We start from the raw sequence: 24,364 nt of genomic DNA on the forward strand, positions 1-24,364 counted from the left end.
TATACATGTATGTATACAGCCTATAGCTTTCAGGTAGAGGGAGAAAAGAAAATGATACAGCATTCATACTATTCATGAAGCTGGCCAGAGTGTGTTCCACCACTCCTGTGCTGTGCTGATTGGTGCTGGTGGATTTCCACCCACATTAACAGTAGGGCCACACCTACAAACTCCTTGTTGGAGGCCTTTATATATTTTATAATTTATCGATTTGCAATGTGGTTTGTAACACCAATTTGTACAATCTCAGAATCAAATTAAAGCTGGTGTAAAACAAGCTCTATATTCCACTATAGCAATCATTGCTATAGTGTTCAGTAACAATTCTCTTTGAGTCTTCAGTAATCAGAAAATACATTTTCAGGTCAGGGTAACTTCTGGGAACTAGAACGCTGAATTTGAAGCTGATAAATTATCTTTGTAGGTTTCTCTCCCCTAATCAAATAGAAATGGAACCTGACCTGCAACGTATTTTCTAGGGAGACTCCTGTTTCTGAACAAAGTGTTATAGATTCTATAGCAATGATTACAAATGGGATAGAACTTTAACATTTAATAAAAAAAACTAAACGTTCACTTCCTCACTAAAACTAATCACTCACTCACAACCCTGAAGATTTTACAAGCATTAAATTATACCAACAGCACAAAAGAAAAAACACAACAAGATCTCTTCAGACTCGTATGTCTCCCCCAGTTGAAAACATAAGTCACTACAACACATCAATCCTACGTGTCATATCAAAGCATCATGCCACAGCTGTTACAGCTGTACCGCATCACAGTGAGAAATCATACTGATATGGTTGTCATTCTCTGCTCCCTCTAGAGAGTCTAGACTGTTGCATAAAATATGGTAGATTCCACACCCTGTTCCTATGTTAGCCTGACTGGAGAGAGCTTCCTGCAATAGACTTGAACGCACGCACGCGCACGCGCACACGCACACACGCACACACGCACACACACACACACACACACACACACACACACACACACACACAGTTCCCGAGACGAGTATATAAGTGAAAGCAGAAGACTACAACAGAGCAGCGGACTCAGACCCCAAAGGACTGACTGGCTCCAGATTCCAACTGCAGCTCTCTTACTGTGGTGAGTGCATATTCTGCATGTATTGTTACGTGTTTGTTTTTTTTTGCACCAAAAATCCCTCTCAAACTTAGTAACTTACTCCATAAACGTATGTATTTACAACACAAAAGTATACCATGCCAAAAATGCAAAGACAAGACTGACTTTAAGTGATACTTCACCTGTTTGTGTGTATTTTTGTGTTTGTTATTTGAATCTACTTTTCCAATCATCACATCAAGTTTGGCATGCAGTAGCATTTCTGCAAAATGAGCTAGTGTACAGTACGTTAAGGCACTTTAATAATTTCTAATTCGTTTTTACATTAAAACCACATTCATCCTCTGAAAGAAATATATTGGTTGTGGTCTTTGATAATGTTTTTACATTATGATGTAAATGTTCTAAATACTAGACCCTCCAGAAAAACACCAGGAAAAAATCCTTGATTATGTGGCTTAAAATCCTTGATTATACAGGCTAAAATCCTTGATTTTGCAATGAAATATGCAGGTGTTTTATGTGATTTTATGCGGTGAAATTGCAGGAAGTTCTGAAATATGCGGAAATTTGCTAAATCATTTCGGAATGATGAGAAATGAGAAAATGTGAATATGCGAACGTTGCAAATTATGCGGAAAGTTGCGAAAAACGTGCAAAATTGCGTAATTTTATGCGATGAAATTTGCAGGAATTGTGCACGATTATGCACCATTTTTGAAAAAATAAATTACCCCTGCATAATCTGCGCCATTTGGCTGATTATTCGGTAAATTATGCGATCGCATAAACCCATTTTCCTGGAGTGTCTAAAATACTATTTATTGAGTGTATGCTTATAATAAAATATTTGTCTAAGTCTATATTCAGAGATCTATCTACAATGACGTGCATGTTTTGTGTTTATACTGAACTGTAGGCCTACTACATGTAATCGTGCCCTATTTATTTACGTAAAATGCTGGTATTATGTGGTGCAACCAAAATATCCTCTAGGCATGTTCCTAAAGAACTGCTTTTTACAACTGCCTGGAAGTCTCTCCTGACTCAGCATTCTCAGCTTCATGTTAAAATGTCTGCGTGCGTGTGTGCGTGTGTGCGTGCGTACGTGCGTGCGTACGTGCGTGCGTGCGTGCATGCGTGCGTGCGTGAACTTGAGGAGTGAGAGAGAGACAGACAGACAGACAGAGTGAGATTTAGTGTGAGTGAGTGAGAGAGTGAGTGTGTGCGCACGTGCTTGCATGCGGCCATGCGTGAGTGCGTGCGAAGGTGCATGCAATTGAGTGTGTGACTAAGTGAGTTTGTGGAGAGACTGAATGAGAAAGTAAGCAAGTGACTGACTGACTGACTGACTGAGTGACGGAATGTGTGGATCTTAGTGTACATGCATGTATGTATACAACCACACCACATGAGGTACGGGGGCTAGGTGCAAACAGTGCTTCCACTGTGCAGAATGCATGGTGACTCACCTATATATCTTGACCGACCGGGGCTAAATGCTGTCCGTCACCCAAAAAACATTTCTCCCAGACCAGCACACACCCATGTTATGTAACAGCCACCATTCTCAAATAAGTGTTTGTGCCACACAGCTGACGTATTATGTCCCAAACATAGATTTAATGAAAACAGATGTTGTTGTGTTTCATGGTTAAAGAGCCCCCTTACCACATAATTATATAATCAGCATCGCCCACCCTATACCCCCATTATACATACAGTATACAACATGCATGCAAATACTGTACGTATACTGTATAATAAAACATAGTGTATTTATAGGTGTATTTACACACACCACCCTATGCGTGTGTGCGCACGCATGTGTGTGTGTGTGTGTGTGTGTGTGTGTGTGTGTGTGTGTGTGTTTGTATGTGTGTGTGTGTGTGTGTGTGTGGGGGGGGGGGGGGGTGATTGATGTAATTTTAGTGCCATTTCATGTTAAGGGTACACTGAGTCACACTTTGTCACACTCAGTACGTCTTTGTTTCCATCAAGTGAATTTATGATGTTTTTAGAGTTTAGCACTTTATAGGCGTTTTATGTGATCTCGAGACAGCTTTCTGGCTCGGCATGCATCTCGCTTCATGGAAACAACTTTAAACAAACTGGATCCAAGAGGGGGAACTCGCACATGGATTGTGGAACGTTGTACATAGCTATACAGCACAACTACAACCATTAATACTATTACTGTCCTAGTAATCCTGCTACAACGTTACTGCAACTATTAGGCCTATACAGCAAAAAAAGAAACCCTACTACTTCTACAGTAACACAACTGCACGTCAACTACAGTTATAAACAACATTAATTAATTGTCTACATTTGTCTCTGTATAAATATAGACCAATCTATTCTGACTCTATGACTTAAACTTTCAGTCACGCAGGCATTTCGTTGGGGTTTATTTCACACGGCGTCAAAAGCAGATTTATCGTGAGAGCGCTAGAATAAACTTCTAACATCACGACTGCAATGATTTAATTCAAACAGAATGCAGTCAGATGAATGTGCACCCCCCCCCCCCCTCCCCCCAAACCCCATCAGATGATTCAACTGTCTGCCTGGGGACGACGGGCCCTGTCATTTACTCCTCTTTATTGTACTAGCTAATGTGTCCCAAGTCGGCCACCACAAAAACTACACAGACTGAGATAATATTTACAAGACCAGGAAGAAAATAACACGCACACACACACACACACACACACACACACACACACACTTCGCCCACAGATGTGAGGCAGATGTTTGGTGAGTATAGAGCCAGTCCACCTGCATGGTGTGTGTGCTGAGAATGTTAAGACTTGTTGAGGCAGAACAGTGTAGCACGTATAGTCAGTGGGCTAAAATCCCTTCATGTGGTGAAATTGCGGTAAGTTGCAAAATATGTGGAAAAAAATGATAAATGCGGAATATGCGATAAGTTGCGAAATATGCAAAAATATGTGAAAGGTTGCAACATATGCAGGCTTTTATGTGATTTTATGCTGTGAAATATGCGGGAAGTTTACACGCGCACTTTTTGAAAAACATTGAACCCTGCATAATCTGAGCCTAACGGCCTGGTGGGTAAATACTGTTTTAGTAAATAAATCAATAACTTATGATAATTAATGATGCATGGCATTGACTCTTTTTCCTGCATTATGCTTTTTTCCTCAATAAGCAGATATGCACATTGTGCACATAAGGGGTGGCAGTGGCTCAGGGTTGAGTACAGTGGCCTTTTGGGTTCAATCCCCATGCAGCCCTTCCTGCCATTGGGTCAACAAGGCGCCCTTGAGCAAGACACGGTTGAGGCACGGTTGCCTAACACACATTGGGAAACACGTTTGGACAAAGGGTGCCATACTAACATGCTGACTCTCTGTCCTCTCTCTCAGTCCAGTGACCACCATGTCGTCAGACCAAGAGGAAGAAGCCGTCACGGCCATAGCTGCAGTGCCCGCCCCCTCCACTGTGCTTCCCACTCCCTCTGGCCCCCGCCCCAAGTTGACCAACCGCGGTCGCACCACTGACCCCGTCGCTATGTCTAACGACGACCTGGCGGACATTCCCGAGTTTGAGCCCTTTGTCGCTCCGGGTCCAAGAGGATATCCACCCCTAACAGGTGATGCTGGTGTGTGTGTGCGCGCTCGCGAGCGTGTGTGTGTGTGTGTGTGTGTGCTTGCTTCTGATCTGCTTATATTATTGAAGTGCCGTTCCAAATCACAAGTAGTGTCAATATATCCAGCCTGTGCGCTACAGTGATTCACACCTGAACTGAAAAGTAACTGATAATTAACCCATGTTGACCGAGACCGATTCTACAAATGTCTTCTAAATCGAGAGTTTTCAGAAAAACCCATGTTTCTGTGTCAGTGGTTCTCAAACTATTTCATGTCAAGGAATTATATTATATGTAGCCTATTTGGCCACCGACCCCCATCTGAAAATATGTTGTTCCAGGGACCCCCACAGAAGCAAAGATTTAAAAACGTCCACTCTGAAAGAATATATTATTCAAAGATGTGTCACATTTTCACGATATTTCAAAGATAGCAGAGCTACAAGCTCGTAGCATGGCACTCAGTGCTGCGCTATGAGCTTGTAGATCTGCTATTTTATATATATAAAATAGCTCAAGTATAACACAATGCTTAAAACACCAAAATGGGTTAAGAAACAAGGTCAGAAAAAAACTCAACACAAGCAAGGAGAGTACAAAAAGAGGAAGAGACTTAATATAATAATAATATAATGTCTCTGTGCCTCCCTGGCTTCAAAAGATAATTAAAAGCCCCCACACACTGACGTCGGAGTGATTAGTTTCCAGTAAACATTGCACAACATGACTGACACGTGAAGGGCAGATTCTGCAGCCTGAGACACATTTCCTGGGCCTTGTGCCATGACAGCACACTCAACACGCCAACAAACAAACTTGATAGGATGATGTATATAGGCAGTGTTGTTTTTGACAGCTAATTTTGATTTTAGTTTTAGTCGTATAGTCTCTTGAATAGTTTTTTCGTTTTGTTTTAGTCACATTTTAGTCACCTGGAATGTTTTAGTGTTAGTCTAGTTTCAGTCGACTAAATATAACCTTGATGCCGTCGTAATGACTGATTTTACACTTGCTGAATTTAGCCGATCTACAAGCTCACAGTTGTGAGCTTGTAGATCAAATCAGCTATTTTCAAGTGTAAAATGACTTATACTGGATATCTTGTCCACTAGTCCCTAACATTTTAGTGTAGTCGACGAACATTTTTCCTCTTAGTTTCAGTCGACGAAATCAACACTGGATGTAGGGGAGATAAACTGGCATGAAAGTGTGAATGAAATGACAGGAAACAGTAGAATACCACATACGCACTCTTACAAGGAAATTGACCCTGTCTCGCTGCCCTAATCACTGATCCCACAACCCTGAGACGCTGACTCTCTAGGACATGAGATAGACCAGCAAGGAAGGAAGTGACCTCGACTGCCCTAATCGCTACAGCCCTATGTATTTGTGAGTTCCATGACACATATTTTTGTGTCTCTATCACCGAGGATCACACCATATTTTACCCATGAAAAACCTTTCCATGACGTTTCTATATCACGGAAACAATGGAAACGGACAAAGAATAACAAATATGATCATTTACGTAAGATGATTTGCAAAGAGAAGCAGTAGTTGTGGAGATATGCATAGGAACTTATCGCACCCCTTCATTCAGAGCTTTACGTTACACACACACACACACACACACACACACACACACACACACACACACACACACACACACACGGCCACCGTATAAGCGGCCTCAGGTCATAATGGGTCAACCCTCCCTCCTCAATGTCTCTCTCTCTCTCTCTGTCCATGCAGAGTTCCTGGACATTCTGAACGTGGACACCGTGAAGCGAACGGACGAGGTCAACAAGATGGAGCATCACACCTGGCTCTACAACAGCAACTTCCTCATCGTCCGTCGAGGACAAGAGTTCCAGATAAAGATCACCTTCGACAGACCTTTCAAGGCCTCTGAGGACAAGTTTGCTGTTGAGTTTGTCATCGGTGAGATATACAGTGTATCTATCCATCCATCCATCGACTGTATTTTATAACCCATTTTTTCACCCAGTGTCAGTTATCTAATGTAATCCTGGGCGCTACACTTCCTCTGCCAACCTGGGGGGGCAGTGGACTGACCTCATGCTTCCTTCTATGCATGAGGAGTCCAAGCTGCTTCTTTACACCTGACAGGGGAGAGTTTCCCCAGCCAGACGTAGTGCGTGGAAGGAACACGTTATTCCGACCAGTTCCTTTCCCCTCCATCAGGCTGGCCAGGGGGAGGTTGTTTAGAGACCAGGATTACTGCATGTTTTTGTGAGGGTACCTACCCTCATTTGTATATTCTAATGTGTGCATGTACACGATACATAATACACAAAAAGGATATAAATATCCACACACAATTTCTCTAAATAATTGCCATTATAATGAACTTGGTCATTCCTATTATACTATTCTGTTCAGTTGTGGACGCCCATACTCAAAGGTGGGGTCCAGGGACCCCCAGGGGGGGTCACAAAGGTGGTCCTCAGAAAAATTGATAGTTAGGGACCAAATTGACCCTTACAGGTATATAATAGGGTGCAAATGGACCTGTAAGGGTGCATTTGGTTCCATATGACACATGGGGTCTGCGGCCTAATAAAAAAAACGTTTGAGAGCAACTGTAGTATTATACAATGGTTTTCAACCAGTGGTCCGGGGACCACCAGTGGTCTTTGAGGGGGTTCCAGGTGGTCCCACTCCCCAGCTAAAGGATGGAGAGTTGGTAACCAAATGGACCCTTGAGAATGTAAAATGAAACCAAATGGTTTCATATTACGCTAGCACTAATTATTGTAGTTAAAGAAGTCTACAAGAAGTCTACACAATTAGAGAATACAGAAGAATTGTTATTTTGATCAACGTGTCTCTCCTATGGTACCAACATCAATACAGCATGGACTTGCGGACAAAATCTTATTCAATGACAACAAAATATTCTAAGTCATGGATCTGAGAGGCTAAATCTCTTCCCATGGTTGACCGTGGCTCAAATGCCAATAATGGGCCTTGATGTGAAAAAGGTTGAAAACCACTGCCGTGCCGTACCGTACCGTATGATATCATATGATCGTGTCTACTTCCAGGGTCCACCCCCCAGTATGAAAAGGGCACCTACATCCCCGTCTTCCCGACCCAGGCCCGGCAGAGCTCGTGGGCGGGCCACATCCTCGCCAACGCCGACAGCGTGGTCACCATGGGCATCACCCCGGCTGCGGACGCCATCGTGGGGCGCTACCGCATCTACGTGGCTGTGGTGACGCCCTACGGCGTCAGGAGGACCCGGCGGGACGACAGTCAGGACGTCTACATCCTCTTCAATCCCTGGGCCAAAGGTCGGTGGCAGTGTTGATTTCGTCGACTATATATATATAGTACTATGACGAAAAAGGCTCGTCGACTAACCTGTTTTCACTGACAAAAACGAGAGCCTTAGATATAGACAGTTACGCAAACTGTGTTCACTTCACCAATGGCGGCTCTCCTACATAGACGCATTGAGCATGGGGACAACCAACTGGGACAAGTCCTGGACCGGAAGTAGGCTGAAATGCATTGGACTCAGGCAACAGCCCAGCTTTATTGATATTAAATCCCTTTATTTTAGATTGTTTTGTAGTAATAGTACAACATAAACATTAAAGATACTTTAGTTGTTACTGTACAATACTTTAAAGAAGTTGTCATGTTGCACATATGCTTAAAATAGCTCTTATTTGCACCACACTCGTTGAAAACGATACTTTTCCAACTCCAGCGTGGCTCAGTTCAGGCTGCATGAATAGCACTCGAGCGCTCGGTTTCTGCCCCCTCAATATCGTAATTCTTCTATTAGATGCAGGCTCTGACGAAAACTAAATGGAAACTAAAGACTTGTAGATCGGCTATTTTCAGCAAGTGTAAAATCAGCGATTACGACGGCATCAAAATATATTTTAGTCGAGTAAATCAACTGTAGATTTACTGGACTAAAATCTTATGATATTTAGTCGACTAAAACTAGACTAACACTAAGACATTCCGGGTGACTAAACTGTGACTAAAACTAAGTGAAAACTATTCAAGAGACTACGATTGAAACTAAAATCAAAATTTGTTGACACTATCTTCAATGTACTATGATTGGTTAAAGCCTTACCTGCCATGGTGTCTCTCTCTTCCAGGAGACGCAGTGTATCTGGACAATGAGGAGGAGAAGGAGGAATGTGTGATGAACGAGATGGGGATCATCTACCATGGATCCTCCGATGACGTGTCTGAGAGAACCTGGAACTATGGACAGGTGGGGGTTAAAACCCATTTAGGCCTGCCGTTGAAATTTTAAAAAAAAGTCTTCTAAATCCTGACAGTTTGGTGCCGTCTGGTGCCGCATTTTCACGATTTAAAAAAGAATAGCAGACCTACAAGCTTGTAGCGTGGCACTCGGTGTTGCGCTATGAGCTTGTAGATCTGCTATTTTTCAATAGCTAAAGTATGACATAATGCTTAAAACACCAAAAGGGGTTCCCGAAACACAGAAGGGGATTAGAAAAAAATCACGCAAAGTCACACATTATTGCAATTCAATAACAATAATGACACCATCTCGATTATGTGCCCAACGGAAATATGCTATGTTATAGTAAAAATGCAGTATTTCTTTAGATTATGCAAGTTCCTTTCTCTGCTACTAAAGCACGTCCCTTTCAGGCAAAGATCAGAAAAGTGTGCAGGTCTCGAATGTTGCGACTGTGATATTTTATTTCTACTGTACAACATGTCAAGTTATGACTATTGATTTTGAGGGGCCCTCCTATAGTCAGATTTTAGTGAATATAGGAAACTTTGTCCTACACAAACATACAATTCCCATTGACAATGAATGGAGAATTGTACGTCATAGTGCCTGAGCAAATCAGCTTATAAGTGTCTATTTTTGTCCTGCGCAAACATTAAATTCCCATTGACAATGAATGGCAAATTTTATGTCATATAGTGCCTGAGGAAATAGGCATAGTGTCTATTTTACCTCAGTACACTGCGGTATAATTAATCATTTGGATAATTCTATTTCTTTATTTTAGTTTGACTATGGGATCCTGGATGCTTGTCTGTACATCTTGGACAGAGCCGAGATGCCAATCACCAACAGAGGAGACCCCATCAAGATTGTGAGAAAGGCCTCTGCCATGGTGAGGAATGGATACACGTTGCTAGAAAATATTCTGATTAATCTGATTGGTTGAAACAGCCTTCTAGCCGTGGTTCAAACGAGCACCACTCCACACCTAATCAAAACAAATAATTCAGCTGCTCTGTTCTCCCAGAGCGCAGCAAACTTGGTGGCTAGGCTAGTTTCTTGGGACATTTGTGGTCGTAGTGGCTACATCTGTCATTAAAAAAAATCAGCTTTGTCTTAGTTTTAAGGGTACAAAACTGTTGTATAATTGCAATATTACACTCGAGGGGGTGGTTTAACATCATTAATGCACGCCTGCGATGCTGCAGGAACGAGCCCTGACGTTAAACCACCCCCTCTCGTGTAATATTGCTTAAATATAAACAATGGGCCTGAGAAAGGCCCTTAATTATTTCACCTCTTCCTGCTTCCTCCTCCTCTTCGTTCCCGTTTCTTAGCTGAACTCCCGCGACGACGAGGGCGTGCTGGTGGGGAACTGGAGCGGCGACTACACGTACGGCGTGGCGCCCACCTCCTGGACGGGCAGCACCGAGATCCTCCTCAACTACCACAGCAGCAAGATGCCCGTCTGCTACGCGCAGTGCTGGGTGTACGCCGCCGTCTTCAACTCCTGTGAGAGAGAGAGACGGCAAAATGCATGATAATGATCCCATTATTAAACCCATTTAGGCCTGACGTAAAAAAAAACAACAACTCAGCACTCAGTGGTGCTCACTGCTTGTAGATCGGCTATTTTTTGCTACGACGGTAAAATGCGATGTTGGCCCTCTGGAGTGAGTGTGGAAATATAGCGGCCCTCTCCATCGTCAAAGTTGCTCACCCTTGGCCTACACAGTACTTTGTTCCAACTTGGTTGTCTTTCTTTGCCCCCTTTTGCACGGTCCGTCACTGCCAACGTCTGCCCTGCTGCGCCGCAGTCCTCCGTTGCCTGGGCCTCCCGGCCCGCGTGGTCACCAACTTCTACTCCGCCCACGACAACGACGGCAACCTGAAGACCGACATCATCCTGGACGAGAACGGCCGCGTCGACCGCCACCGCACCAGAGACTCCATCTGGTACTGTTAGAAACTCCATCTGGTGCTGTTTGAAACTCCATCTGGTACTGAAAAGGTTGAGAACCACTCACTGTGTTAGGAGACCGAGTTCACTGGGTCCTTGAGGCAGTTCCAGGGGGTCCCCAGCTAAATGATAGTTTGGAACCAAATGGAACCAAATGGACCCTAACGGCCCAGGTCCACTTGGTTCCATTTGTACATTTAGTTAAATTAACATTGATTTTACAATATAAATTGGGGGTCCCAGAGATAGAAATGCCATTAAATGGGGGCCTGTAGACTAATGTATGTCAAACTGAGGGTCATTGAAATTAAACGGGTTGAGAATCTCTGCTAGAGCCATAAAAACCTTCCCTTATGGGGGGGGGGGTCCATGGCATTATCTCTTAAAATGGGGGTTCCGCGGGCTAATTAGTGTCAATTTGGGGGTCCTTGACATGAAAAGGTTTGGGAACCACTGCTTTAAATGTTTGCTTGTTTTTGTCCAGGAACTACCACTGCTGGAATGAGGGCTACATGTCCAGGCCTGACCTGCCACCAGGGTTTGGGGGCTGGCAGTGTGTGGACGCTACGCCACAAGAGACCAGCGATGGTAATGAGGACAGTCACTACTCTCCGTCACTCTCTTTGATTCTCAGCCTTTTTGATCAGCTTGCAGAGCTGAACACCCAGCTCCTCCTACTTCAACACTTCACTTCTGCACTTTTTGACAACTGGCTATTTGGCACGCATGCACACTATACAAACGGATCAAACATTGGCCAAATTGTCAAATAATAATATGAAAGAGGCAACATTGTGTCATTTTTAAGTGGTGCAACCACTTCCTATAGGGCTGTATTTTGCGTGTCTTAAGTACCAGGTCTTATTCCCTAACTTGAGTAAACTAAAGACCTGGAGGCGTGATCAATGCCATTTGGCTATTCTGAGTGGCCAAAGAGCATTGACCACGCCTCCAGGTCTTTAGTTTACTCAAGTTAGGGAATAAGACCTGGTACTTAAGACACGCAAAATATATTATGTGGGTGGGTGGGTGGGTCGTGGGTGGCTGGCTGGATGGGTGCATCTGAGCACGAAAACAGCATGGTTGTTTTTCACCACCTGTGCGCAACCTACGTAACACACACACAAACACATATTAACTGTATATATTGTGATTTCGGGTGTGCCAGTACAGTACAGTGACAGTACAGAAACAGTACAGTACAGTGGAGGGTACAGTGGGGACCCCCACACAGAGTTGCACCACTTACTTCACACAGGTGTGATTTTTACTAGTTGCCTAATTTACTAGTCGACTAAGCTATGGAATTGAACATGTTACTGTTCTAAATTTAATTTGCCTTTAATGGATCCCAAATCGTTTTTTGTTGTTCCAATCAGGAATGTACAGGTGTGGTCCTGCATCTGTCCAAGCCATCAAGCATGGTCAGATATGCTTTCCATTCGACGCAGCGTTTGTGTTTGCTGAGGTAAGCTCCACACAAAGAGTGGCTTTTTAAGATGTTTCAGACCGTTTTGGCCTATATGCAGATTGGAATCAGATAGATTATTTTTTTCCACAGGTGAACAGTGACGTGGTGTTCTACCAGCGGAGCAACGACGGCACCATGCAGCCCGTCAGAGTGAACCGCTCCCACGTGGGTCGCATGATTCTGACCAAGAGCCCCGGACAGGAGACCCGCCGCGACATCACCGACCAGTACAAGTTCCCTGAAGGTCAGAATGAACCCCCCCCCCCCCCCCCCCCCGAAGCAAAGATTTTAGTTAGCTCTGAACGTTGGCTCTGAAAGAATATATATTCAAAGATTTGCACTACATTTTCAAAAATAGCAGATCTAAAAGCTATGAGCTTGTAGATCTTCTAAGTTTCAATAGCTGAAGTATAACATTACGCTACGTTTTCTAATCAATATTAAAATAATATAAAAAATAATTGTAGTGGAGTAAAAGTACAAATTTTGGCTCTGAGATATTGTGGAGAGCAGATTTTTTTTATCATAATCACTTGGGCCGGGTCGGAATCGGCCGCATCCCTGCGGAACTGTGGGTCTGTCAGTCAGTGATCTACAAGCTCACAACGCGTCGCAGCGCAATGCATTGTGAGCTTGTAGATGTGCTATTTTCAGCATGCAACCAAGTGTAAAATGACTTCTACTGGATCTCTTGTCCACTATAGTGGACACTATATCCTACCATTTTAGTCTAGTTTCTATCTGTTGACGAATTTGTCAATACATTTAGTCTTAGTTTTAGTCATCATCGCTTAGTTTTCATTTAGTTTCCGTTTAGTTTTCGTCAGTGAAAAAAGGTAGTCGACAAAAACAACACTGCTGTCAATCATTATATGTGTAATGCCCGAGTGGATCCGAGAAGACCCGTATAATGTGTGTGTGTGTGTGTGTGTGACGTGTGTGTCTGTGCGCTCTGCTCCACTGCGGAGGAAACACAACGAACTGAAGTGCTGTTTAACTTACGTGTGATAGTTCAGGCTGGCCTAGGATCAGGTTAGTTAAGCCTGGGAGTCCATATTTGGGCAATCGTTTTGAGCTACGCCTGCGTTACGTCACGGCCAAGGCATAAATAATAGAGATACTGCATTCTGAGGACTATACCCATCGTCGAGAGGAATGCCTTAAAGATGCATGATAATGAGAACTTTATCTTGATCAAACACCATTTGGAGAGCGCCAAGGAAAAGCTTTACGCAATGAAGAAGGAACTGCAGTCGTCGTATGAAAAGCTATTCTCCGCAGAGCGAAAGATCAAAGCCATGGAGGAGGAGAGCACAGTGAAAGAGTACCACATCCAGGCCATGGATAAGAACCTCCTAGAGCTCCAAACCAGGCTGAAGGAGAGGGAGGAGGAGATCAACACCATCAAAGGTGGCTTCAGCACGAGAGGCACATCCGAGACACTCGTCGCAATCACGGAGAATACGCCGCAGCGCCAGTATACTAGGACAACACGGAAGAACGTACAAGAAGAAGTGAGGGCCAAATCGCCTCAGCACATGGAGCAGGAGAGACTAGCTGTAGAAAAGGAGGAGTTGACTAAGAAGAATTGGCAACTCCAGAACCAACTGGACGTCATCGAGGAAACATTGAGAACCCAAGATGCCCTTTGGTCCAATGAGCAGGGCAAATGGGGTCAGGAGAGACAGGAACTAGCCGAAGAAAAGGAGGCTTTGGCTGAGAACAATGCACTACTCAAGAACCAACTGGAAATCACACAGGAAGATCTGAGATCCAGAGATGCTCTGTTTTGCACGGAGCAGGATAAATGGATGAAAGAGAGACAACAACTAGTTGGCGAAAATGAGGCTTTTGCTATGAAGAATGGGCAACTCCAGAACCAACTAGAATGCAAGGTAGAACTGAGAACCAAAGAGCCATGGCACACGGATCAGGTGAAAAGAAAGACTTCACTCCAGAACCGGAGTCCGGAACGAGTCCGGAGTCCGGAACTGGACCACATCCAGGAAGATCAGAACATTAAAGTGACTAGACAGTGCCTGCTGCAGGAGACAGAGGACAGGGTGCATCGACAAGACAAGCCATTTCGGCAACCCGACATTTTGGAAGAGCCGATACCGAGATCTCGGTTTCAAGAGTTGAGGGACCAGAGACAGAGACGACTATCTGACGGAAATGAGACTCCAAATAAGAATACAAGTCAACTTAGGAACCAAATAGGCATTGCCCAGGAAGAGATGAGAACCGACGACGAGGATAAACAGGCAATGATGGCACGAGACAATGAGGCTTTTAAGGATAAACAGCCAATGATGGCACGAGACAATGAGGCTTTTAAGGATAAACAGGCAATGATGGCACAAGACAATGAGGCTTTGGCGATGAAGAATAGACAACTACAGACCCAACTGAATCATATGCAGGAAGAACTGACAACCAGAGGTACTTGTTGGTGCATGGGGAAGGGTCAGGAACTACTACAGGGAGGAAATGAGCCTTTGGCTAGGATGAAGCAACAACGGGACCAGCTGCTGGAAATCCAGGAAGAGCTGAGAAACAAGGAGACTCGTTGGCACTTGGCATTTAGCATACAGCAGGAGCAATGGGCGAAGGAGAGACATGGACTAGTCGTAGAGAACGAGAAGCTCCAGAAGCAACTGTATCTCATCGAGCAAGACCTGAGAACCATGCAACATTGATGCAGGAGGAATGGGGGAGGGAGAGACTAGCTCGAGACAACGAGGTTGTTGGATGAGAAAAACAGGATAAGAATGGGCAACTCCCCATACCAACCTCTGGATGGCACTGTTCCAGTACCATGACACTGGCTCTAGGTACTGGTCCCACTGGTCCAGTACCATGACACTGGCTCTAGTGCCTCAGATTCTGAGGCATTGGAGGTCCCCAGCATCTAACCCTGAGGACCTTCAGTGCCATCAGGAACTGGAACCCGTAACACTGTTCGGAAGAAACTGGAGAGCCAAGAAATAACAGGTTATAATACAACAGCACAAAGTTTGAGTAATCTTTTTTTTTGTGTGCTATTCATTGCTTTTTTATTAGTTATTAGAACTGTATAAAGAGACGGGGAACCCGAGTTCAGAGGCTACATGCCAATTCCTACACGGGTTGTGTTTATAACCATGCCCCCGGGCAAGTTAAGTTTACTGAGGTTAAGGTTAGGTTTAGGTATAGTTTTCTTGAGGTTAAGGTTAGGGTTAGGTTTAGTTTTACCGAGGTTAAGGTTAGGGTTAGGTTTAGGCTGTCAATCACAGCGACTGGCCAATCACAACGTGTCGACTGCACAACCTGTGTAGGCTTTGGTATGTCGCAGTTCAGAGAGAAGGGAGATGTAAGCGGATCCTTGCGACTCACAAAGAGCATGTGGCTAAGACAGGCCCTCATGGAAACAACCGCGATTCAGTGGTGCAAAGTAACTAAGTATATTTAAGTACATCTATGCTTTAAGTACATTTATGCTGTACTGTTTTAAGTACAATTTTGAGGTACAATTACTTGCAGCATGTCAAATGTTCTCTACTTTTACTTTTACTCCACTACAACTATTTGAAAGCCTTAAGTTACTAGTTTGTAGATTTGGAATATCATTACAAAATGTATACAACCACTTCAGCCCTATATACATTTCGGCCATTTGAAAATAGCCGATCTACAAGGTCGCGATGCGACGCATTGTGAGCTTGTAGATCGGCTATTTTCAAAATATTTGGTACACATTTTCATTGCGTGAAATGGGACATTCTGCAATAGGAGTACTTTTACTTTTAGTACTTTAAGTACATTTTGATGCCGATACTTTTGCACTTTTACTTGAGTCCATTTTTAATACGAGACTTCTACTTGTAACGGAGTACATCTATCTACATTGCAGTATTGATACTTTTACTTAAGTAAAACATTTGAGTATTTTTCCCACCACTGCTGCTGCTATTGGCTGCAACGTCAGCGAGGGCGCGTCTTCACTCGGTATAGAACCAGTAGAAAGCCTAGAAAGATTATCGTTCATTTTAAAATGAACGGACGCACAATTTACTAAACGCATATCGTGATGATTTAAAAAAAGGTATTTAAATTAGCGATAGCAAAATTTGTGTTTATGAAAATGTTTACTATGGTAATCAAATCAAGTGTAAAGCGATATGAGCTTTGTAGATCTGCTATTTTTGAAAAACCCCGTGAACATTTTGGCAAGTCTTGAATATGCTTTATATATTTTTTAAAGGGAACATTTTTAACTCAAATCTTTGCTTCTGGGGGTCCCTGTAATAAAACATTTTGAGATGGGGATCCGCGGCCAAATACATATAGGTTTGGGGGTCCTTGACAAACATCAATCAGAACCACTGACGTAAGAAACATTTTCAGAAAGCCGTTTTAAACCTGATTTAGGCATTTGTAGAATTGACTTCAGGTCTTAACCCTTTTGGTGTTTTAAGCATTATGTTATACTTTAGCTATTGAAAAAATCACACCCGTGTGAAGTGAGGGGCGCTAATATATTAAAGTCAAACTCATGTTGATTAGTTGATGTAATTGTGATGTAAAACAAACGCTGCAAACACAAACGTTAAACGCCATTAACAATAAAGAGACAATATGACGTACGTCATATTGCCTCGAGGCACATTATGATGTACATTTTCCCTTCATTGTCAATGGCGTTTACAAAACAAACATGGAACTAAAGACAAACATTAAACCTTATAGCGCCCCTCAAGAATAGCAGATCAAATCTAATATATATTCTTTCAGAGCAAATGTTTTTAACTCAAAAATTTGCTCACCTTGGAAAGACCCTGGATCTCTCCTTGAGAAATGTAGCCATGAACCTGAAACAAAAGAAAATTAATGGCTACATAATTATACCTTCACTGACTTAAAACTCGCTGGTTTTCATTCAAAAACGTCAACGTTGTTTTAGTGTTGTCTCATATACTGTACAAGTAGGCCTACACAAGAGTAAAATAGTTTGGTTTTGGATCCTCGACATTGTAGCAGCAATAACAATGGTGCCGAATGAATCCGCATAAACCATAATTACCATTTATTGATGTACCATTTACTCTCCAAAACTGAGCTGTCTATGGCAGATGCCAATACAATATGCAGTGCTATATTAAATGCACCCAGTTTAAATTGTTTTATGCAAGCAGCAAAGAGCCCTCTGAATGAGTGTTCACAAGAAAACATTATAATAGTGACAGAAGTATGACTAATTATGTGTGGGAGATTTGAATATGGGCATTAGAGTTAGGTGAGTTTATAGTAGGCTACCAGAGGTTCCTTTTATATCTATATATATTTATAAACCTGCTGTTTTTATGCATTTGTATGTGTTCCTTCTTCAATTTTGACTTACTACCATTAACTGCAATATTGAGAACCTGCACAAACAAGAATTTCACCCATTTTGATATACACATTGAATCGGGAATTTAGAAAATTTGCCCAAAATAGAGACAACCCTGTAAGATGGTTAAGATATATTGGTAATTATATTGTTTACTTTTGAGCCTATTATCCAACATAAATAATAATAACAGTCTACCATTTAATTCAGTAAGCAGAAGTAGTAGGGATAAAATGACCAGAGGGGGTACATTTTAATGTAAATAATTTAAATCAATACATTTTCCTAATCGCTTAAACCAGGGCTCTTCAGCAGTGGGTCTGGGACCCCTAGGGGTTTTCAGAGTTACTGCAGGGGGTCCACTAAACCTTTGTGATTAGCCGAAAATAGCAGATCTACAAGCTCACAATGCCTCGCAGCGTGCAAAGGGAAAAAGGGGGTGCATACTTAGTTTAGACTAGTCATTGGTTAAGGTTAGGTTTAGGTGTACTGCCCCGTGGGAGGTTAGGTTTAGGGTTAGGGTTTGAGTTAGGTTGTAGTTGTAGGACTAATGACTGGTCTAACCAAATGACTAAAAATGCTGAAGGCTTTAACCGATTTGTTGGTTTAACAGTTTTTAGCCCGTAGCATTTGCGTAGCACCTACAGTATGCAAAGACTACATTTATGTACTTTAGATAGCATTTTATGTAGACATAGCACTCTATAGTGTGTATACTCAGTTTCATTGTACACACATTCCAATTGGAACCCCCTATATTCCTGACTCATTGCGGTCCTCGTTCCTTCCCCATCCATCAGGCACCACGGAGGAGCGCACGGTGCTGGAGAAGGCAGAGGAGTACGGCTGCCACCGGGAGCAGTCCGACCCCCCCGAGGCCGACGTGGAGCTGCTCATGCCCACCCTGGAGACCAGCGTCGGGCAGGACTTCCAGCTCCGCCTGGAGTTCAGGAACGGCAGCAAGCAGCGGCGCACCGTCGACGCCTACGTCAGCGGGAGGGTGGTGTACTACACCGGGGTCACCAGCTCCGAGTTCCTGTTCAAGACCCCCAACGTCACCATCGAACCCAACAGCAGTTGAGTGTGGCTTGGTTGTATAGGTCGGATAAGGTGGTTCTCAATGTGGGGTGGGGTGGGGACTCCTTGATGGGGGTTCCTGGGGGTCCCCAGCTAAATTAATGATTGATAGTTAAACTCCAAATGGACCCTTATGAGTCTGTAACGCTGAGTGTACAAATGGAACTAAATTGGACCCTCATTTGGTTCATTGGATTCCATTTGTACGCTGTCATGAGCAGTTTGATGTAAGGGATTGTGGTTTCAAAAGTATTAAAGTTTAAGTTAAGGGGTGGCCTGGTGGTCACTCAACCAGTCACCACTGTTGCAGTCTTAAAGGACTGTCCTTAGATCCTCAATCAGGCAAAAAAAAACAGTTTGCATGTTCTCCCTGTGTTTGCGTGGGTTTCATTGCACGCCAAAAGACAAATACAGCCAGGTACAGTACATGATCCTGCCCTTGATTAAGATCAACTGGTCCCGAGACCTATTTAGGATGTTAGGATGGGTCTCCTCTTTATGGCACCTACTGTAGGCCTATAGACTGTAGGACTAGAAAGTTGTTGGGGAGTCATGTCCTAATCTAATACCCTCTCTGTCCTCTCTTTCCGATGTGTCCGCACTTTACTATTTGATACAAACAGAAACAATAATAATTAAAAAACATGAATATCCTCAAAGTCAATAATTTACTCCTTAAAACAGCAGCATATAGGCCTATACACAAATGAAAACGACCTCCTGCTACAGAACAAGCAGAGACGAATCATTGTGGTGTGTGTGTGTGTGTGTGTGTGCGTGCGTGAGCCAGGTGTGACGGAGGTGGTGCAGGTGAGCGCTAAGACCTACATGAGGCAGCTGGTGGAGCAGGCCAACCTCCACTTCATCGCCACGGGGAAGGTCCAGGAGACCGGCCAGATCATCACCAGCATGAAAGACGTCACCCTGCACACTCCAAAACTCACCGTCAAGGTCAAACACAATGGGCTCTAATATGCACACTCTATGCTCACTGGAATCACTGCTACAACAGTGGGTCTCAGGAGTGTCCTTAATTGAGTGTGTTCCACACGTACGGGCGTGTAACTCTGAGAGTGTACAAATGGGTCCATTTGTACCCTCTCAGAGTTATGGCGGTCCTTGAAATTAAAACGTTTGAGAACCACTGTACACTAAATGGAACAGAGCCCTAATTTGCATCATCTGTTAACACCTCTGAACGAAGTAGAGAAGAGTTATTCGGAGTACATAAAGCCAATTCCAACCACATGGTGGAATTGGCTTTTTCAACCCAGTGGAAAAAAAAGTACTTTTTTGGATATGTACTTAAGTGAGTACAAAAGTATTGGCTTAAAAATGTACTTAAAAGTACCAAAAGCTAAAGTTATCAAATGTAAAATAATCTTTTGAAAATAGCTGTGACGCAATTTGAGCATCGGATATTTTCAAATGGCCCGGCCCCTTCCTTTTCTCCCCCTACACCAAAGCGTCACAATGTGACGCGCTGTGAGCTTGTAGAGCTGCTATTTTAGACGAATGTTTGCCTACAATATTTTTTGCTGAATGTTAGACTATAATGACCAGAATGACCCAGAATCGGGATACTAGGGTGTTCCATAATTCAAACTGAAATACCCCAAAGACAATCAGTGCTTTCAAAAGTAATGTAATGTTAGCCGAATTACAAGTGGCCTTTGCATGAAATTGGGAAAATATAAATTCGTTAGTGTCAGGATGTTGTGCAAGTACAAACTACAAGGCAAAGTGAAAGTGTATAAATGTTAATTGCTAACAGTCGCTATAATTTACGCACCTGTTCCAGTGTACACAAACTAATACTCATTCTTGTGCACGCTGCCAGAATTCCTTGCAGAATATTCAAAGTTATTCAACCCAGTCTGTCATGCTTCTCACGGCGTGTACTGCAGGTGTCAGGCGTGGCCAGGGTGAGTGAGGAAATGATGGCCATTGTGGAATTCACCAATCCCTTCAAATTCAGCCTGGAGGACGTCTACATTCGCATGGAGGGACCTGGGGTCATGCCACCCATTGTCAAACATTACAGGTGAGCTGAACATTTATTTGTAGGTGTGTGTGTGTGTGTGTGTGTGTGTGTGTGTGTGAGAGAGAGATATGCCAGTTGAAAAGCAGAATTTGGGAGACTTGTTGGTCTTGGTGATGCAAAACAATCATCATCAGTTTAACCAATACATTGCACTTTAATCGACTGCAAGTCTCATTCATTCTGAATGAGTTATATACATAATTCAAATCACACCCGTGTTAAGTGAGGGGCGCTCTTGCCATCGTCCAAATCTAAGTCATATTTGGCGGACATTTGACCTAATTTCTCCTTTCATTGTCAATGGCAAATATTGAGACGTGTGGGGACAAAAGCTGTATATAGTAGTCCATCAAAATAAATCACAGTTATGTGAAGTGAGGGGCTCAACAAGGGCAGTATCAGCCAGATGACGTCTTATACGTTGCCCTTTACTGCCCTAAACAAGTCCATAGACTTGGCCTGCAAAACATTACAACAGCCCTAAACAAACATTAAGACTTGGCTGGTGGTGATGGGTTATTTATAATTATAGGCTCCAAACAAATGTTAAAAGTCCATAGACTTGGCTGGCCTATGACGTAATTTCGAAAAGCCATGCATTGGAGGCCCCCCCCCCCCTCCTCCAAAAAAATGAATTCAGTGAAAGTGTCATGCCTATTATGAGGAAATCTAATCCAGTTAAATTCATCCACAGTATGATCCCGGCAAGCTCTAGTCTGACCATCACGGAGCGCTTCACCCCAAGGAGACCAGGACCAACCAGGCTGATAGCCAGTCTGGACTGTCCTGCCATCAGACAAGTGTATGGCAAGATATCCATCCACATAAAGCCTTAGAGAATACCACAGGAGCACCGGAACCCCAGCTACTGGCCTGCAAAAACAAGAAGCCCAGTAACGGCGTGTGGACCACGAAACTAAAAGAGTTCAAACTCCAGCATTTGTTAGTTTCAAGTAATAACTGTATTGTTGCAAATGTAGGGCGGCATGAAGAGGTAGCATTTAAGGGTAAGACGAAATAATAGCTTATTGTTTTGTAACATTTAATGGTATAACTTTTTTACGATTAGCAAAACCGTAGTAGACCTTTAAAAACATACATAAAGGAGTTAGTGCTGTATGACTGCTTCTACCTGCTATGTTACCCTAAGTGTGTTTTTGGTGTAATAGTAGCTTCTGCCATCATCATGTCACTGCTACTTTTGAATTAAACCCTAGGCCAACTTTATTTTGACAATACTGCCGACGACCGTCAGTGCTTGCACATTGGCACACCTAAATCTAACCTATCAATTATTAATTGTATTAGCCGCAGCTGCATGACGGCTTACATCATTGTATTATACGGTTTACCCTTTTAACCATTTCTTCTGCCTACACATGCGTCACGCATGTGTGCAGACGAGGTCTGCGCCATTTTGAAATAGGGCTAAACAGTCAGTTGAAACTAATGGGAACCGGGTGCAGAAGTCGTCAAAAGTCAGGGTTTTTGGTGAAAATTCCTAGTTTTCATCGTTGGTTTCATTGTTTTATCGACTTGATCCACTCTTTAAAAGTTTAAATGTCAGCCGACTACTTCGAAGGGCTCCCAAAATACCCGTATGTGTGTCAAGATTAAAGAAGAAACAAAGTTCAGAGTCAGCCTAGGGTTTCATTCCCCTCTAATCGGTCATGTTTGAGGTTTTTCTCAACTACCGTATACTACTTTAATTTCAATATATGTTTTTTTGTCCATTGACATTTGTCAATTACAAGTTGTGATATTCTTTTTATCATAAATCTGGGAAACACAACAATGACATTTGCTATTTGTCAAGACTGGTTAAGACTTTTTTTTTTATGGAATATTCTTTTTTGCATTTTACATTCCACGAGCATTTACATATTTTCTGTTAAATTTCAAAGATAGGGCTAAGCACTAGTTTCAACAATATCATTGATGAAGTTACTATTTCCACTTCTTTGTACCTGTAAACCCTATATTTCTTTCATGTTTTACCAACCAAATAAAACGTATGACTTAAAATGTCTGTTCCCAATGTGTGTACTGTATTGTTTTCTTCTATTCTATTAGGATACAACAAATGCATATGATTTATAAACATCTGTAGATAGGGATGACAGGCAGTTGTGCTTTCTATGGTGTGATTAAGGGCCCTAAAGATGAATACAAAATTAAAAGGATCCCTGGCTAATAAGACAAATATGACTTAAAATATTATACTTGCCCTCTATAACTAAAATAAAAAAATATTTTATTTCTTTCATAAATAAATAATCTTTCAGTCAATAGGGACTGCTCCTGTCGCAAGTTGATGATGTCATACGTCCATGTGGTCTAGCCTTATGGAATTATGGAACGCATATGCTAATAAAAAAATCACACCCGTGTGAACTGAGTGGTGCAACTCCCCTCTCCCCCCCTCTCCTCTCTCTCTCATTAGCAGGCAACAGTGCAGCACTAATACTTTCTCTCTGTCTGTTTCTGTCACAACAGCGCCCCTACTGGTAGTCATAGTTATACTCGTGCTCATGAACCAACACATACTGTACATAGGTGAACCAACACGGACATTGCTGTTCCTTGGAGTGGTTGCACCTCTCAAAAATCACACCCGTGTGAACTGAGTGGTGCAACTCCCCCCCCCCCCCCATTTCCTCTCTCTCTCTCTCTATATCTTTCTCTCTCATTAGCAGGCAACAGTGCAGCACTCTCTCTCTCTCTGTTTATGGCACAACAGCGCCCCTACTGGTACTAATAGTCATACTCGTGCTCATTAACCAACACATAGGCGGACACATAGGTACATAGGTGAACACGGACATTGCGGACAAAAACGTATTACTTCCTAAAGTTAATATGAGGATCAAAGCAATATTTAAAATGTTTTTATTAGCACGTGCATTCCATAATTCCATATTGAGTGAAAGATTCTCTTTTTATGAAAGAAATAAAATATTTAAGGTGTGTTTTTATTTCATCTTTTTAGTAATAGAGGGCAAGTATAATGTTTTAAGACATATTTGTCTCATTAGCCAGGGATCCTTTTTACTGTCCAATACTTCGATACGGAGGGGGGTGAAATTAGGACAGGCAGTTACTGCCATCAAAATATGCACTTTGTGTTTGAAATACACTCGTGCTTTCTAAGGTGTGATTTGGCGCCCTAAAGATCAATACAAAATGAATATCAACATCTTAATACTGTCCAATACATACTGTACTACTGTAGCACATTAATTAGGTTTGACAACTGTCAATTTAGTGTGTAATGTTGTGTGCGTCAATGCAACTTTGCTCAGGTTATTGTGTAGTCTACGCCGGACAACAAGCGTTTATGTATGAGTTAATCTTGTGGTATACTTACCTGTAGAAAGCCATTTCATTACGAATTAACCAGTCTGGTCTAGAGCCCGCCTTCCATATCCAGTATTTTGGATACACACGTGTCCGAATCCACTCAGCAACC

The 24,364-nt window shown here is 42.7% G+C and overlaps 1 protein-coding gene across 2 annotated transcripts; it reads left to right on the plus strand.

Moving 5' to 3' along the window:
* The first annotated feature begins 956 nt into the window (after positions 1-956).
* f13a1b (coagulation factor XIII, A1 polypeptide b) lies at positions 957-22,933 on the plus strand. 2 transcript variants are annotated; one of them, XM_080792476.1, is made up of 15 exons: positions 957-1,113; positions 4,485-4,711; positions 6,464-6,652; positions 7,780-8,028; positions 8,857-8,975; positions 9,757-9,864; positions 10,310-10,484; positions 10,790-10,928; positions 11,417-11,520; positions 12,312-12,400; positions 12,494-12,647; positions 18,575-18,850; positions 19,642-19,802; positions 20,759-20,895; positions 21,590-22,933. In XM_080792476.1, the coding sequence occupies exons 2-15, from the start codon at positions 4,498-4,500 to the stop codon at positions 21,729-21,731; spliced, it is 2,256 nt and encodes a 751-aa protein (XP_080648602.1). In that variant the 5' UTR covers positions 957-1,113; positions 4,485-4,497; the 3' UTR covers positions 21,732-22,933. The 2 variants fall into 2 exon arrangements, with proteins under 2 accessions (XP_080648602.1, XP_080648603.1); XM_080792477.1 differs by having other exon boundaries at positions 987-1,113; positions 4,490-4,711.
* The last annotated feature ends 1,431 nt before the right edge of the window (positions 22,934-24,364 follow it).

Source organism: Protomyctophum bolini (assembly GCF_963924005.1).
Source record: "Protomyctophum bolini genome assembly, chromosome: 20".
Lineage (NCBI taxonomy): Eukaryota > Metazoa > Chordata > Actinopteri > Myctophiformes > Myctophidae > Protomyctophum > Protomyctophum bolini.

Coding starts and splice junctions, on each gene's coding strand:
- f13a1b (XM_080792476.1), top strand. CDS start 4,498: ATGTCGTCAGACCAAGAGGAAGAAGCCGTCACGGCCATAGCTGCAGTG. Junction 8,976..9,756: donor GAACCTGGAACTATGGACAG/GTGGGGGTTAAA, acceptor TCTTTATTTTAG/TTTGACTATGGGATCCTGGA. Junction 12,401..12,493: donor CAGCGTTTGTGTTTGCTGAG/GTAAGCTCCACA, acceptor TTTTTTCCACAG/GTGAACAGTGACGTGGTGTT.